Source organism: Pseudochaenichthys georgianus, chromosome 12, assembly GCF_902827115.2.
Source record: "Pseudochaenichthys georgianus chromosome 12, fPseGeo1.2, whole genome shotgun sequence".
In the NCBI taxonomy this organism is placed as follows: domain Eukaryota; kingdom Metazoa; phylum Chordata; class Actinopteri; order Perciformes; family Channichthyidae; genus Pseudochaenichthys; species Pseudochaenichthys georgianus.
The window spans coordinates 11909844-11926838 of NC_047514.1; the positions used below are offsets into that span (position 1 = coordinate 11909844).

General features: G+C 37.6%; 2 protein-coding genes across 3 annotated transcripts in view; both read right to left on the reverse strand.

The window, feature by feature from the left end:
• LOC117456545 (patatin-like phospholipase domain-containing protein 7) overlaps nt 1-9712 on the reverse strand; it is a 28674-nt gene extending 18962 nt beyond the window's left edge. For both annotated transcript variants that reach the window (XR_004553251.1, XM_034096464.1), the window contains exons 1-17: nt 9609-9712; nt 9011-9062; nt 8816-8884; nt 7477-7564; nt 7049-7131; nt 6509-6609; nt 6252-6392; nt 6004-6163; nt 5261-5341; nt 4132-4260; nt 3884-3964; nt 2278-2407; nt 2104-2175; nt 1889-1971; nt 1593-1748; nt 1351-1428; nt 411-616 (exon numbers count right to left, since the gene is read on the reverse strand). Coding sequence is in view for 1 of the 2 variants with exons in the window: in XM_034096464.1 (XP_033952355.1) it covers nt 411-616; nt 1351-1428; nt 1593-1748; nt 1889-1971; nt 2104-2175; nt 2278-2407; nt 3884-3964; nt 4132-4260; nt 5261-5341; nt 6004-6163; nt 6252-6392; nt 6509-6609; nt 7049-7131; nt 7477-7564; nt 8816-8884; nt 9011-9061 (1709 nt within the window). In the remaining variant the exon portion in view is untranslated. The remainder of the gene's footprint in view (nt 1-410; nt 617-1350; nt 1429-1592; nt 1749-1888; nt 1972-2103; nt 2176-2277; nt 2408-3883; nt 3965-4131; nt 4261-5260; nt 5342-6003; nt 6164-6251; nt 6393-6508; nt 6610-7048; nt 7132-7476; nt 7565-8815; nt 8885-9010; nt 9063-9608) is intronic.
• A 699-nt stretch (nt 9713-10411) lies between these two features.
• Nucleotides 10412-15203, reverse strand: clic3 (chloride intracellular channel 3). The gene is made up of 7 exons (XM_034096182.1): nt 15050-15203; nt 14762-14867; nt 13393-13502; nt 12729-12854; nt 12439-12545; nt 12170-12345; nt 10412-11532 (listed from the first exon to the last, which is right to left on the reverse strand). Exons 2-7 carry the CDS (start codon nt 14795-14797, stop codon nt 11368-11370), a joined length of 720 nt encoding a protein of 239 aa, XP_033952073.1. The 5' UTR covers nt 14798-14867; nt 15050-15203; the 3' UTR covers nt 10412-11367.
• Between the last annotated feature and the right edge of the window lie 1792 nt (nt 15204-16995).

The window sequence follows — 16995 nt, forward strand, 5'->3', positions numbered from 1 at the left end:
ATAAAAAAGATAACATCAAAGAATGAAGGAATTTTTGAGGGGGAGGAAAACTAGCAATAAAAAGTTCCAGTACTATTAAACTTTCTATAACGCTCAATTTAGCTCAATTTTAAATAATTCAAAAGTAGTAACTTGCTTATCTTAGTAGGGAAGTGTCCAACATTTCTCTAAATCATATATTTAACGTAATGTTATTGTTGATTCATCTATTTATGAACAATAATAGCTGAAGAAGATCAGGAACACAATTTGTTTGTAGGTGCTGCGCTTTCTCTGTGCCTGTAGATTGTTCAAACATAAGAACAAAAGGATTAAACTATAGTTATCTATAGTAACTGCCCTCTGCCTACACATCTTGAGTACACTTTAATGCATGGCTGGGTGTGTGCACGTGTGTTGGTGTGACTGACTCATAGAAGTGGGTTTTGGAAATGGAGAGGAAGCTGCAGTCTCTCTGGGCTCGAACAGTGAATATGAGGGGCTCTCCGGTCAGGACAGCTAGTTGTCCCACGAGCTCTCCGGGGTGCGTGACAAACAGACGCGTCTCTTCTTCACGGTCGATCATCCGCTGGTAAACATGGAGGAGGCCAGAAATCACAAACTGGATGCTCACCTCCTAAAGCAGCAAGAGGAGAAGAGCAGAGATTTAACAGTTTGAAGGTGGACGACAACAAATGATTTCACAGTCATCATCATAGCTCTAGTTATTATTGATATATTGTGAATTGTATTCCTGTTTTTAAGACCCCATTCTTAGATATTTAATGTTTCACACAAATGTTAGTTTTGTAATATCTCATTTAGACATTAGAACTGTAAAGCTCAATATCTATTTGAATGTGTTCACAATAACTAGAGAGAGAATAAAACAACATGTTAGTAAGATATACTTTTACACTTCTTATTGCATGTACAACTTGTTTGCAAATGTCAAAGGCTTGCATTACAATACAACAAGAAAAAACCAACTGCCTCCAGCTTAAAGAGAAATACATTTTTCATTTATTGATGAGGCTTGTTCAAGCTTTTGTCCCACATGAGTGGCTAAGGGTAGCTGTGTTTAAATTGTGTTTTACAAGTCAGCTGTGGAAACGGGTGCTAAATGAATAGTAACAGGGTCCCCCGAAACAACATTTGAACATTACTGGATTAGAACAAATGAATGAAATAAAAGGACTCTTTCGGATGGGACCACAGAGCATGTTGACTACATTATAAGACACAATGCTCTAAAAGTAAACCTGCTCCTTTAATGCCTCTATAGGTGAAAGAAGAGTGTGCAAATATTAAAACCCTAAATTAAACGGCCAGTGCCTTGAAACAGAAAGGAAGTTGTAACAGCTTTCAAACCTGGTCTCCCTGACGAGCCACCACAGAACCAGCTTTGACATGATGGAGGGTCACTCTGCCATCCAGCAGACTGGGGTCCTGCAAGAGAAAAATAAGCAACTCTTCATAAGCTTTAATATCACAAAACACAGCTCTCATAATCAGAACAGTCATCCCATCTATCCAACAATCAGTGATCCGAATTCTCCCAAACAATGTGCCACAATAAGCATGTACATATGTTGGTGTTCATTTCCTCTCACCTGCAGCTGGATGATTCCCAGCAGGTCCTTTTTGGCAGCCTGGAAGATTGTGCAGCTCTTACTGAGGCTCGCAGCATCATGGTGCCCCCCACTGTCCGTGTAGTGAAACACTTCAGAGGGCGTGGGCTGCATCGTCACACTCTTCTTCAGATTGGACTACAATGACAGACATAAGGCAGCGATTGATGGGGGAAACGAGACGAGCTGCAGCATAACATGCAGAGGATGCTGGGATATGTTGTTGCATCTACAGAGCCAACCTGTGATACAATATGAGGAGGTGGCAGGGGTCTTACTTTGGGAGTGGCAGGACTGGGCGGAGCCTCATCTTTAGTGACTCGTGCTCGCTCATAGGCCATGTTCAAGTCATTTCCTGCAACTAGGGACAAAGGAGGAGGATTATGAGTTTATTGGTGTCTGTGTGTGTCCTTGTTTTCAGATCAGTGACTGCAGGACATTAGCAGAGACATATGGCGCTTGGTGATCGCTTGTGTTCAAGTCAGTGACCTACCTGCGCTGTCGGTGGGCATCGAGGAGGCTCGCAGCTTCCTGTTGCTGTTTGAAGGACTGTCCTTTACACCATCTGTTTATTGGGAGGTGCCAGCACTGGATCAGTGTCAACTCAACACAAAGCACCATTTCAAATGTGTGTATTCTTAGAATGATGTGTGCGTGAATGTGTGACCTGTCTCTGTGGGGCTCTCCGTGGGCCCTGCTGGTAACTCATCCTGAAAGTGCAAGCGGCGAGTCGTCTTCCCAGAAGTCACCTCTCCTATCACACTGTTTATATTGGACAAGGGCACCGTCTGACTCTCCTGATCATAAGGAAGCAAAATAAACAAGTTAACAGTCCATACTTAGACAGCAGTAACGTTTAGAGTAGCCATGAAATATTTTATGCATTATACATTTGAAATGCAACATTAAGATAATCTATGTGTTCTGGGCACTCTTTCCAGAAAATAAATATGGTACAAAAACACTGACTTTTCAGGTATTTGATTGATTTATTCATTAATTTCTTTTTTATGGTTAAAAAACTAATATAACCCTGAAAGGCAGTCATTTCTTAGAATACAAATCACTGAGAGAAAAACCCGCTATAAAAACACGATAAAGCTTTGAAGCGTATTTCCATTGTGGCATTTGATTTATGAGAACAACTTTGAATTTAAAATACGTTTTAAAGCTTCAGGAAATAGCAAAGTGAACGCCCTGCCACATATCATGGCATCTTTCAAAATTGTTGAGGAGTGTTTTAGGTTCATCATACATCATCTTAAACCAGTGTTTCTCAAACTTTTTCATACCAAGGACCACTTAACCAATAAAAAAACACTCACGGACCACCTAACTCCACAAATATCCAAAAACACATAGTTTTTTACAAATCGCCTGAAAATGGTACAAACAAGTGGCCACATGTGTGATGAATGTGTTTATCTGGGCTATATCATGCAATCAAAAGTGAAACTTAAGCTCGCTCCATTGCGGAGATATTCTTGCAAGAGTGCGGAAAACTTAAATTTATTTATTTATTTCAAATGTGAAATTTTACCAATATACTCACGGACCACTAGGGGGTGCTCATGGACCACCAGTGGTCCGCGGACCACACTTTGAGAAGCACTGTCTTAAACCCTTAGATGCACGAGTGACTGGACCCTACACTCTTCCATAAGTGGGTCAAAAAGGACCCGTATTAGAATAATGTGTTTTTATGCCATTTTTGTCATAAAAAAAATTACTTTTATAATATTTTGTATTATATTTTGGTTCACACTAGAAATATTTTATATTTAATTTGTCACTATTTATAATTTTAGACATTTTTTTACATTACTATTTTTGACCCACTTATGGAAGCTTGGGGTAGTAATACAAAAACTATAGCTGGAATATGAAATGATAAAAAAATGTAATTACAAAGATACTCCAAGAAAACCACCTCACCGGGTAAAAAAAAACCACTTGTGTATCTAAGGGTTAAAGTCTAAGGCAAGCCAGGTTTAAAGGTAACTGCCCCCCCCCTGTTTTCTGTGGAGGGGTTGTAATCATTTGTTCTCATTTTCACTGAGCTTCATGAAGATCTGAGTTATGGTTCTGTGCTTAATGTTGTGTGAAATAAGCTTGCATGTGTGAAACTGAGTGTGTAGGCACCTTTCTGTGGTTATTTATGTACACATTCCATCGGTGCTTAGGTATTTAATGTGAGCTTCTAAGCGTGACTGTATGTGTACACACACACACACACACACAAATATGTGTGCACAAATTAATTTCCCTCCTACCGGATTGAAGAGCTCAGTGGTTAGGCCCAGATAGTTATGTAACGCCAAGAAGGTGACTCGTTGGAGGCGCACCATGATTATCTGCAACACACACAAAATCAACGTTAACAGAGCAAAACATATTATACGTCAGACTGTAATTACATCTAATAACATCATGTTTTAATGAATGATGATGTGTGAGGGAGAAACGTGTCTCAAGGAAAGAAATCTCCATACTGTATATTTATTTGTAAACAATCAGTTACCTGAATGACGCGAACGAGTGTCTCTGGGTATTTCTTAAACACAGACTCAAAGGCTGACGCAGGCAAACGTAGGATGGTGGAGCGGGTAGCAGCACGAGCACATACAGTCTTATAGGGAGCCGGATAACCCTGGGGAAGGCAGAACAGTTCAAACTCAAATGTAAGTCACTTATGCCTTTGATACTTATTTGGCTGCATTGTTGGTGGCCACCTAATAGGAACATTCATGAAAAAATGGTTTGTACTTTTTTTTTGCTCTCATTTTATCTCCAATGTATTAGATTAGTTAAATGAATTTTTCCAAGCTTTGATTTCTTTGTTTTGCTTGCACTTAACATGAGCCATCCTTCATTCTGTGGATTCACAGCAAACTGCCTTGAAATGTTTAAAAGCTCATTCAAAACCTATTTCTTTAATATGGCTTTTAATTTGGGTTAACTTTCACTCCCTAGCATCATTGAACATGTTTTACTGTATTGTTTCTGTTTTGCTTTTATTTTCCATTTTTTATTGTTTTATTTTTTTAACATATTTTAATTTCTTGTCAGCTTTAATTCACAGGAATTCATTAGGATCACTGTCGATGTTTTATCTTGTTCTGTATTTATTTTAATATTCTTTTAATATTGTTGTTATATTTTCTGTAAAGCACTTTGGGCTGCTTTGTGCATGAAAGGTACATTACATTACATTGCATTTAGCTGACGCTTTTATCCAAAGCGACTTACAATAAGTACTATAAGTACTATACAGATAACGTTTATTATTATTCTGTTAGGAAATATAGCGATAGGAATGTCTAAAAAGAAAACTAAAACTACGAAAACAGTATAAATTGCTGACATCTTAAGAACTCTAAAAGATGCAGCTTGAATTGAGGATCAAAACTGAGTACGACAGCATAGGAAATAGAAACCAAACAGAGTATGCCACTAGAGATCATATCTAAATGAAGTGGTGGACACAAAGGGGTTTGGGTGGTGTGAATAAATACAGTTTGAGTTAAACAGGAAGTACAAAAGGAATTGGCTCTAAACAAGAGAAGCATGAGTGGAAATATAAACTGTGGAGAGAGGTGACACGAACAGATCAGAGAGCAAAAGAGGACAGAAGCTGAGACGTTGCTCACAGTGATGATGTCCAGAATACTGAGCAGGCTGTGGACGCTGTCTCCTGGGACCACATCCTTCACCACTGGCTCTGTACCATCCTAAAGAAAACACAAAGCGGATGAGTCTTTAATCAAACTTCACGGTGAAGCCACACATAAGATGCACATTTCAAACAAATCTGCAGGATTCTTTGGGATTAGTAAACCTAGCGGCGAGAGCTTTAACAAAAAGACTTGGAGGCCCTCCTGATCTTTCAATACTCACAGAATCAAGCAGCACATTCAAATACTAACCAAGGTGTTGTGAGCATAGACTGGTTGTGAGCTATACATTTCTTTCTACTTCTTGAAGCTTTAACAGTAGACTGCATCAAGATAAATGATGGTTTACTGCCCTCTGCTGGTCATATCTTTTCATTAGTTATGCACGTGGGTACTGGAAGGTTAAGGAGGACATCAAGACTGTCATAACAGAGAGTAAAGTGTGCATGTGCCCTCACCATTGCTAATGACCTGTCCCAGTTACAAAAATAGCAAAGGTGTCATGTTTTCTACAAGTCGGTCTTGAAATGAAACATTTAATTTATCACGTATATTGTTAGTTTATCTACATAACATTTTTGTATATTAACAATGGCCAAAAGGCTTGGTTTGTATATGATAGAACTTATTAATAAAATGGTAAATGGGCACAAGAATCGCTCAAAATGTAGTTTCTCTGAGAAGAAGATAAAGTCAAATTCAACTTTCTGTCCACATACGGTCTCCTGGATGCAGAGTTCCAGTCGTCCGTCCTGTACCACGTAGATGCTGTCGTCATCGTCTCCGGGCCGGAACAGACCCTCGCCCTCCTGCAGCTCGATAAACACCATGTGGCGACACAGCTCGAGGAACAGGGGCTTCTCAAAGTGACCCAAGACCCTACAACAAATTGCAGCCCACACACATTATGATAAAAACACATTGGAGAAAAAAAGGGAAGTCTGTGGGAAATAGTTTATTGTTTTACCTGACATTCTTCAGCATATAGAGGACTTCCGAGGGAAGGTTTGAGCTCTGAACATCAAACTCTGTCAGGTCAGCCTCCAGCAGGGAGGGGGGCGGTTCCTTGGGCTGCAGGGTGGGTGGGTCTTTGCTGATCCTCAGGATTCTATTAAATCACAATTTCTTTTTTTTAACTAATCTTAATGAACAGGTCAAAAGCTAATTTGAAAAATTACTTTTCACTTATACACATTCATTTAGAAAAGTATGAATGGATCATACTTGCGAGCTATGCTTAAAACTTTGGTTCTTTTGCGAATGCGCTGCGGTTGCTTAGATACTGAGGTAGAGCTGAGAGGAGGAACCGCTGACAGCGTCTGGACCTTAAAAAAAAAAAAACATCCATGTTTTTAATGACTCCTCATGTTTTACTTTGGACAGACAAATACATTGATATGACATATGATGTAGCCCAAATAAATACACATAGGTGGTGAAAACAATCGCAAGTTGCTGGGAATTAATAGTATTATGAGGACCTGCATTAATCACTAAGGTAAATGCATTGGTGAATTTCAGTCTAACGGTATCAGAGTACATTACAGTGATTGGTGTTATTATAACCAGTGGAGTAGGTTTCATGCAGTGGTGTAACAAGATACAAACACTCAGTCTTTGGGGAATGGGCTTCCATTACAGTTTGATGAAAGGGGTTTGCCCTTAATACATTCAAAAGCCTATTTCCCAACTTTATAGTACTGAAATAAGTCTACCCAGCTGCTAACACTTGTACGAGTGAGACAGAAATGGAAAAAGAGAAACCTTTCGCATTATCTTCCGTCCATAGAAGAGCACTTTATCTCGTTTCCTGAAGCGATAGTGTGGTACACCAGGCTGTTTTGCACCTTATAAAACAATCACAAAAACATCCATGTTAAGATAAGATAGTACTTTATTGATCCCAATTTGGGAAATGTTTGTGTTGCAGCAGCATAAAAGACACGGCATTGTACAATACAAATTAAAAAGAATAGAAATAAACAAAAAAGTAGAAAATATACAATTTAACAAAATATTAAGCAAGTTATTATATATGCAAGTATGTGAGGGATGGAATATTAAAAACAACAATCTGTAGAAGACTGAAAACAAAATATAGACTTTCCTGAACAGCCATATCATTTAAGGAACCCAAATAAACATGAACTATAGCATTGAGATAAAGTCAGGGTAGAGGTTGGATGACTCACGAGCGAGCTTGAATCTCCTGTAGAGGAAGAGCACCACAATCCCGATGAGTGAGACAGCGACTGCCGCTCCAATCAGCACACCTGTAAGCTAGAAGATAGACACAGAAAGCTTTGTCAACATATATGGACACAGGAGAGGGTGTTTTAGTGTAGCTGCCCTCAGAATCGCTCATTTTAAGTGGTGTCCTAGTTAAAGACCACATACACATTTGAAGCTGGTTAAGTATGTAGGGCATTCACACTAGAAAATAAACTTCTTCTTCTTTGGTGTTTATTGTTATACATTTATAAGTTGGCAAACCAACTTGTAGGTGCATTACCGCCACCAACTGGACTGGAGTGTGGACAAGAGACTATGCAGAAAATAATAAACAAAAGAAAGAAAAGAAAAGAAAAAATAAATAAACCTCTAGATTATTTTAAATGTATCAATTTCTCTTAGAAATGTAATAATCTCACAATACATATTGCCTGATGTTTTTCCCTTACAGCCCTGCTAGCGATAAATCATGATATGTTGCTTTCTTCAGTGTCTGGAAAAGCACATTTCTCTGAGTACTATATTTCCTGCCATGCAGTAAAACATGGTTGACAGTTTCTGGCTGGCTACAGCGTATAGATTTTCCGGTTGGATGCTTTCCTGCTTACTTAATGTATGATTGAGACCTGTATGACCTATGACCACCTTCCTTCCATCCCCCACATACCTTTGCATTTTATAAAGATGTCTTCCTGTATCACTAATGTCCCATGTTTGTGCATATTTCTGCATGAATGTTTTAGAAAATAAACTAAATGAAGTCACAGTATTTATACTAAAACACTAGATGTTGGTGTGCTGTTGATACAATATCGTCCCAAGATGAAATGCAAAAAGGAAATAAGAGGACTTGTTTATAGTGTTGAAAAAACTAAGGGATTCATTTTTGTTTAACTGGCAAGTCATGGTTTGCTAGATAAGATAAGATAGAACTTTATTGATCCCAATTTGGGAAATGTTTGTGTTGCAGCAGCATAAAAAGACATGGCATTGTACAATACAAATTAAAAGACAAGAAATAAATCAGAAAGTAGAAAATATACATGTTGAATTTTCAAATTAACAATAACAAGATATAAAGCAAGGTATTATATTTACATAAGTATGTGACGGATGGAATATTAAATATTAGAATGAATATATAAATGTAAAAAACAAGTATAGGAGTACAAACTGTTTTTTATACATGCTAACTGGAAATAACAGTGTACAATCACGACAACACAGTATGCATGGTAGTGCCTATACTTGCTGGGTAGAGCCTACTGTATGCCGTCACAATGAATTGATATCTCATACCATGGTGGTCTGCATCCTTTCCTCCAAAAACCGTTGCACTCTTATTCCAATTTCGGTTTTGCTGTTCACCTAAAAGCATCATTTAGATTATCACAGTTATTTCAATACAATAAACACAAGGTATTGTTCAGAAAAGGTCACCACTGTTATGCCAAGTTGTTTAGCGTTTGCTTTAAAAGAAACTGTTCTGCTTACTAAATATTTCAATCTGCAGAATTCTCCATCATCCTGTCCTTGGCATTCCATCCTGTTGTGAAAATCAAAAGCAGGGTTTCACAAGTGACATGCCTTTGTATTCAGTCCATAACAATAAACATAGGAGGAACATAAAGGATACAAGCAAGTTGTGCATACTCTTGATATAAAATATGATGATACACATTCACAATAGGAGGACTACGGAAGCTTTGAGTAGCTTTACTTTGAGTATGATCGCACAGAAGAGAGGGGGTTAAATGGAGATCACGAGTTGTTTGGGGAGGAAAGGGGAAACTATGAAAACAGCAACATTCATTTGTGAATAAGCAGCACTTGCCACCAGTCATCCTCATCATCTTGATTCCTGTCATTATGACGTAACAAGTCAAAGAAAAGCTAATATAATAACCCCAAAACTAAGTAACTGGAGGCTGTTGTTGTGGCTGCAGTCCCAGCGTTAGCTTGGCGTAAGCTAACACAACACAAGCTAGCAGCTGGATAACTAAAGTTACCCGTATTGCCAGTAATTATATCCAAAGTTCACTAACATAATAGCATAAAGAAATACCAAGTGGACAGAAAACATTCCGCTTACTTTTCGAGGATTCGTGGGGCGCTGTGTCAGGCTGGTGACATTTCAAAGAGACGATGGAGCGAAGTTAGCAAGTAGCTAACAAAGTTTTCTGTATTCTGCCTGTCACTTGCTTAGCCCCGCCCATGTCTACGTCCACCAATAGCTTCTTTAATGTCTGTTGTTGCCTTGGTACCGTTCAACGCCCTTGTCCAATCAGGAACGGAGCAGGCACACACTTGTCTTGCTAGTTAAAACTATACAGTCTATGGTTAAAACATTAAACGCAGGTATCCTTTGTTTAACAAAAGACTATGGCTTTGAATCCAATCAAATGGTGTAACATAATCAAGAACATTTACTGGAGTGCTGTTCTTCAGTGGTGAAAGAAGTATCAGATCCTTTACATTACTTAAATACTGCTCTGTGAAAATATTCCATTAAAAGTAAAGATATTGCATTCAAAACCTTACTTAAGTAAAACTATGTGAGGCTTATTATTGTATTTTAAGTATGTCAGTTGTGCAATACATCTTAACCTGTCATTGTTTAACTATTATATATGGTATCGGTTTTTGGCTGCATAATGTGTATGTTGCTTATAATTGGTGCACATATGTAGGGTCGTTCTAGTAAAAACTATTTTACTGTTGGGTGGTTTACAGAAATGCATCATATTCTATAAAATCATCACATGCTTTGTCCCTTTAATGTTGCAACCTTGTATATTTAAAAAGAGTTTCTTAGAAAAACACCTATGTGTTCAGCTTTGTGGTGATTCATCTACCAGGTGACTCAAGGTTTAAAATGTGTTTATTTAGCTTGAGAAGCAAGAGAATGTGGCCAACAAAGGAACATTTGAAAGCAACTCATCTGGAGAAGCGTGGTTTTTACACTTCATACATTTAGCAGCTGTTGTTTTTCTGGCATTTACAGGTACATTGTTTACACATTATTGCAAACTCACCCAATATTCCTACAACCAACACCAAACTTGTTGACAACATCTTGTAAAGGACATCTTTATCAATAGGGTTTTTTCTTTTTCTTTACCCGGTCTTCATTCTTTTTATACATTTTGGCAAAGTTCAACATAACAGAGTCACTACTAAGACACACGCACTCATTTTCAAACACAAACATGAAGAGGACGGACTGTGAAAGGTTATTAGCGATGGTAACAAATAATTTATTGAGAGAAAAAAATGTCTGTGTGAGTTGAAAAACGTACCATTAAAAGACCATTTGAAAGCAAACCATAGCTTACTGTCTGCCATATCTACAGACAAAATGTGTATTCCATGTTTGCACATGTACTATTCCTGAACATAAAATAATTGCTTTAAAGTTGCATCTGATTTCATGTTAGAATGTAATTCATTAATTGAAATCAACATTGTGGCAATGAAACAATACATGCATGCACAATGACAAACATTATACATATTTCCTTGGATTTACGGTGCTTTCTTACTTCTCTTGCTGGGGCTGAATAAGAAATACACAACAGTATAACCACAGCATGCAACATAACATACAGTATATACAAATGCATATTTTAAGCAACTTTGAAGTAGCAGTTGGCAAACTTAATTGATAAAAACAACAGTTTTCTAGAAAGCTATGCCAATGCAGACCCATTTCATTATCAAAAATCTTATTTTCAGACAAATAAAACATAAATCATGTACAGTTTCCATGCATTTAGTCACCTGTTGTTCTCTGTATTTCTCATTTTATAATTTGTTGCTCGGACTTACACTGCTTCATCTGTTCCTGTGATTTATTTGTTCAGGTACTTTGCCACAGAGTGGTAGGCAATAAGGATCTCTGAAGAATTCGGGCAGGTGTAACGAAACTGATCTTGTTTGTAGGCATTATCCAGGTAACGTGTCAGACCTTTCAGTTCTTTAGGGATGTCAAAGTCACGGTACTGCTTACACACCACCTGCAGAAAGAGAGGTTTTAAGATGGTATTATATGCAATAAGACATCAGGAGAATTGAATTAGTTACACATTACTTTATGTTATTATTACACATTTTTACTACAGAATTCTTTTTGGATTTCTGTACCAATGAAGGAAACAAATGTATCAGTGGAAGAAGAACTATTTTACTTAGCTAAAAGTTGCAATTTTATAGTGTACACATATTTAGTTATAGGCAAAATTCCTGTATTCAAATGTTTACTCAAGTAAAAGTACAAATGTATTAACATCAAACTATACTTAAAGTACCAAAAGTAAACGTACTTTTTGCAGAATCATAAATAATACATTATTGTAAGTGATGCATGTGTTCATCACTTCAAAGTTGCTCTTGGTAAAAAAAAATGGTATTACTTTATAAACATCTACGTAGCTTTACTGGAAATGATATATCATAATTGATTTGTGGATTCATATTTTGTATGAATAATCTAAATATGCAAGTAGACAAAAAGTTGAATAAAAAATATAATGTTCCATAAAGTGAAAATAATCAAATAAAGTACAAATTCCTCTCATTTGTACTTTATCAGAGTACTTGAGTAAATGTACTTATATTCAACCACTTGTTGTCGTACTGCTGAAGTCCGTTTACCTTGACAATGTTGAGTTTGGGAAGCAGGTTGCAGTCTGCCAAGGTGAGAGATTCCCCGTCCAGGTAGAGGCGTGTCGACTGGGTGGCGTTGGGGTTCTGGTCCAGCTCGTGAGGGAGGGGCATCTCCAGGTACATGTTCAGCTTCACCAGGGTGGACAGGAATTTAGTCTCCAGCACTGAAAGACAGAAAGGTATCACAGGCTTTTGTTATCCACAATATCCAGAAATTACAGTAATTATGTGTTGATGTATCCAGATGATGCCCTCACTGTTATTTATTCCAGAATTGGGATTCTTAATGTAGCCTGAGAATTTTCGGAAGATGTCATCTCCAGCACCGTTGGACTCTTTGTATCGACAGCACAATTTTGGATACCTGCCATTGGGAGAATAAAACATGTATTTATTCAAAACGTTTTTGTGTTTTTAGTATTAATGTATTTATTTTTTCATTGTATTTTACATTGTTTATATTTTTATAAATATTCATCTGATGCTGTTAAGAAATAGTGAAAAATACTTATTTAAAAATGATTTTATTATTCTTTTATCTACTCACTCAGGCTGGGTTAGGTTTTCCTCCAGGAACTCCTCAATCTTGTTAATGTCCGTTTTGACTTCATCGTTGAAGATGAGGAAGGGGGGCTGAGAGCCCGGAGCCAGAGCCTTCAGCACAGCAGGGGCCCTGCAACAGAACAGCAAACAAGGTGTAGCTAAAATAAAAACGATTAGTAATTGCTTCAACTGGATTTCTTCCACTTTACATTTCTAATTGTGTTTCAGGACTCATTAAAAAGTGCTTTCTGACCATCTCAGGACATCAATAGATAATTAACAGCTTTGAGTTTTGCTTCAAACTTTTTCTGTGTGAGGAGATCTTAATTATTTGTTTCCTACTTTGTAGGTTGGTCCTGGGTTTGATCTTGTTGGCCATTGATTTATTTGTGTCTGTTTTTTAACTTTCTTCATGTGACGTACGGCCATTTCCTCCTAAAACTCTTACTATTTTCCCTTGTGTGCTGACACAGGCCACATTCCCTCTGCAACCCTGTCCACACTTTGGATAGAGGGATGACTTCATAAAATATTGAAGTACAGAAAAGAGAAAAAAACCTAAACATCATATTTTTCATTGTACTGCAAGTTGTACGTGTTAATCCGTTAAGTCAGTCTTGAAGACAGGACCAGTAACTTTAGGAAACAACAATAAGGAGTGTTCTCACCTCTTCATGTCCACAGTGGTGAGGGTAAAGTTGGCCCCTTTCAACCAAAGAATCATGAAGAGTCTCTGGGAGAAAGGACAGTTCCCCACACTCTCAGCATCAACACTGGCCTGACCGACACAAAGACACGACATTAAGAACACATGCAAGACAAATAACTGATATCAGAGTATGAATTAAAATGAGAAAAACTGCCTCTAAAGAAATGTATTGGAAAATACATACTTTATGCAAGACGCTACAGGTTAATATAGTAAACAAAAAAGTAAGAGATATTACTATGAAACCTCCCTAGTTTATAAGAAAATAATGTTTTGTAATAAAAGTTGAAATGTTATGTTTAAATATGCAAGTGAGGCATTATCTAATGCTAACTTTTGGTGAATTTATTGGGAATCTACAGACATACAAGTAAAAGTAAAATAAACACAATTGTGAATGTTGGATGTTTTCTTTCCACAAGTCTGAAAGAAGGCCTTCTACTGAAGCCCAAACTCTCACATTTGACTAGTTCATGGGAAGTAAACAATGTTTTACCTGTATTGTCACACCTTATAACAATAGGAGTCAACATGTTCTTGAAATGGGACACTGGTATGTTGTTTTCAGTATCAGTGCTGCAACGTATCTGACCACATAAAGTCTTCCTGATCGCTGAGGAATTTTAAGTGGAGAGTTGACCCTGCTTTACACCCAAATGAAACAGCCCCGTTTTTAGACAATGTTTGGTATGTCATGCATTTCACTACAGCATGTCATCATTGAGTCACAGGCGTTCATGGAGGCAAACATATTTTTGAAAGGGCAGGACACTGGGTTCCAAACTGGAGAGGCCTCTTTTTCAGTTTCTACTGTTCATAAGTGCACACATTGATAATATAAAAAAAAAAACACTGAAAGATAACCTCAACTCAGTTACAAGAGTCCATCACAAAACAGATTGTGGAACAGTATCATTTCAACTGTACATCATTTGCCATTCGATGCATTGCAACGTTCATACAGAATGAACAAGTGGGAAAGTCCCATACATTATGAGCCAATACAAAAATAACACAAATTAAGTAATAGACTGACTAAATAATACTGAAGCAGGCACTTTGATATCTGGAAATTGTCTTTTTATAATCTTTTATTTCATCTTATTTGAGATGTAAGGCTACCAAAGGAACAGTGTGAGATGAAATATAGAAAAGGGAAACAATGACATGGCCATATCATTTCTAAAAGAAACTGAAGGCTTACTAGATGTTTGTTGTCAACTAATATGTAGTACATACATAGGTAGGGCATTTACACAATTGTGTCCATATCTGTTGTGTTTAATCAGGATTGTTTTTAATCACAACACATCACAAGTAGGTCTTACCTTAACGAAGAGTTCAATCTTCGGGGACTCGGCCATCCTTCTTCCTCTCTTTGTGTCGTATGTCCTCTTATTTCCAGTGGATGCACAAAATGGTTTGCCTCAGTCCCTGACAATGCAAAAACAATCCAGACATTAAAACACACTTTGTGCCTAGGAAGTAAGATTCCTGTTTAATTATGACTATTTGCAACCTCATTCTTTCCCTCTCACACACACCCATTTTTACACACGTCACTCTTAATAGTTTTGAATGAAACTATAGTAACATGTAATGAAGCTTATACTCACAGTCAGCACTGGATGCTTTATCTCCACCTGTAGAGTTTTATATTCCAGTATTATTTCTTCTCCGTCTCTTACAGCCGTGTGTGCGGCTGTATCTGTTTTTTGTCCGTCTCTCACCACACCTGTCACACTCTCAGAGGCAGCCCACACCCCCTCCAGCCTTTCCAGTTAGACAAGTAAATCTGGATCTCTGCTCTCAGCCTTGCAGCATATTTTCTGAAGGAAACAATCCACCCTCACTCGATAACTGTCTGTCTCAGTCCTTCAACTTTATCAGTATGTGTTTGTCCATGTCAGTTTCTCTCTCCTTTTCATTCAAGAATTCTGAGCAAACTGGTTTTCTACCACAACAATAATCTAAAAAAAACGTTCTTTATGGACCTGACTATGCCCATTGGGGGATTGTCGTGTTGAAACAGAAATGAGCCTTTCCCAAATTTGTAACCACAATTATTTAAAATATCATTGTATCAAGTTTTAAGACTGTGCTTGATGCATTCTGCATTCATGTCTGGCAGAAAATGCTCTCATGTGGCAGGTATTTGCAGAGGTTTTCTGAGCAGGAAGAAACAACACACCCTAAACATTTTGTTTTGTAAAAAAAAAAAAAAAAGATTAACAAGACAAACATGTCGCTGATGACGATGACCTAATGTTTTATAAGAAAAATATATGTTAGAGGGGGTAGGACCCCCTAAGCTTCTTCTTGCCCCTGTTGAACATGAACAGAGACTATCTGAAAATTATTATTATTATTTATTTATTTATTTTTTGTTATTATTTTTTTTTTTTGGTACTTTGTTATAATTATTAATCTGAGTGAAAAAAAAAAAAAAAGGAGAATATATATATATTATTGTTATATATTTTTTTTGTTTCTGACATGTTCAATAAATTGACTAAAAAAAACAAAAAAAAAAAAAACAATTGAAACAATGTTGCAAGTAGAGAGGAGGGAGATAAAGATCCCATAACAGAAGGAAACAGATTGGGGGGGATAAGGCAAACAGAAAAAGGTAATTGCATAGAGAGGACGCACAAGCGAGGTAATCATAAGGGTGTGAGTGAAAGTCACCTGTGACTCAGTGCTGAGGAATCCACAAATTGGATTCATATTGTATGAGGCTAATTAAAGTAATTTAGTAAATAGGATAGTTCAATTAAAGATATCACCTTTCTTTCATTGTATTCAGCCCTGGGAACCAATCAAAATAAACAAAACGTCCTGTTTGATGAGGTTGTTGCTGTTGTTTCTGAATACATCTGACATGTGATGTAATCTTAGCTCACGTCAATCTCCCACATGAAAACCCCTCCTAGCAACCTTTATAATCCTAAAGCAATTGCTATGTTTATTTGTTACCATTTTAGCCTTCTCATAGTTTGCATACCTCTAAGAGAGATGTTTCCTCCTCAGAATCAACCATGTGGAACTATCTAGTATTTCTTTGGTAAAGAACAGATTAGACCAACTTGAGCTTTGTCCATACTTACTTCCTTATTAATAAACCCCGAAGTTAAGAACAATAGGGATACATTGCAGCTATGTTGTTTTTCAAAGTAAACCGTTTAACCTTGCTGACAAATGAAGCTCAGTGCAAGTTCTTTCAGGAAGACTGCATACATTCATTCCACAGCTGCTTAATCAGCCAACACATCCTCACTCCCAGGTCGGCCTATGTTGACGTTATGTCAAGTCCCCTGTGTCGGCTTTTTCCAACGCAAGGGGGGGGGGGGGCTTACGGCCCCTACACACGGCGGCGTGCGTTGCCGCTTCAACGCTTCTGCCCATTCACTTTGAATGGGGTGACGTCACGATTCGCCGAACTGCATTGCGGGAGCAAAGCGTAGCTTCTCTCGAGGTGCTCGCTTCAAAAGTAGAGCAATGTTCTACTTTTGCCGCCTCGACGGAGGCGTCAGCCAATCAAATCCCTCGTATGTAAATCTGA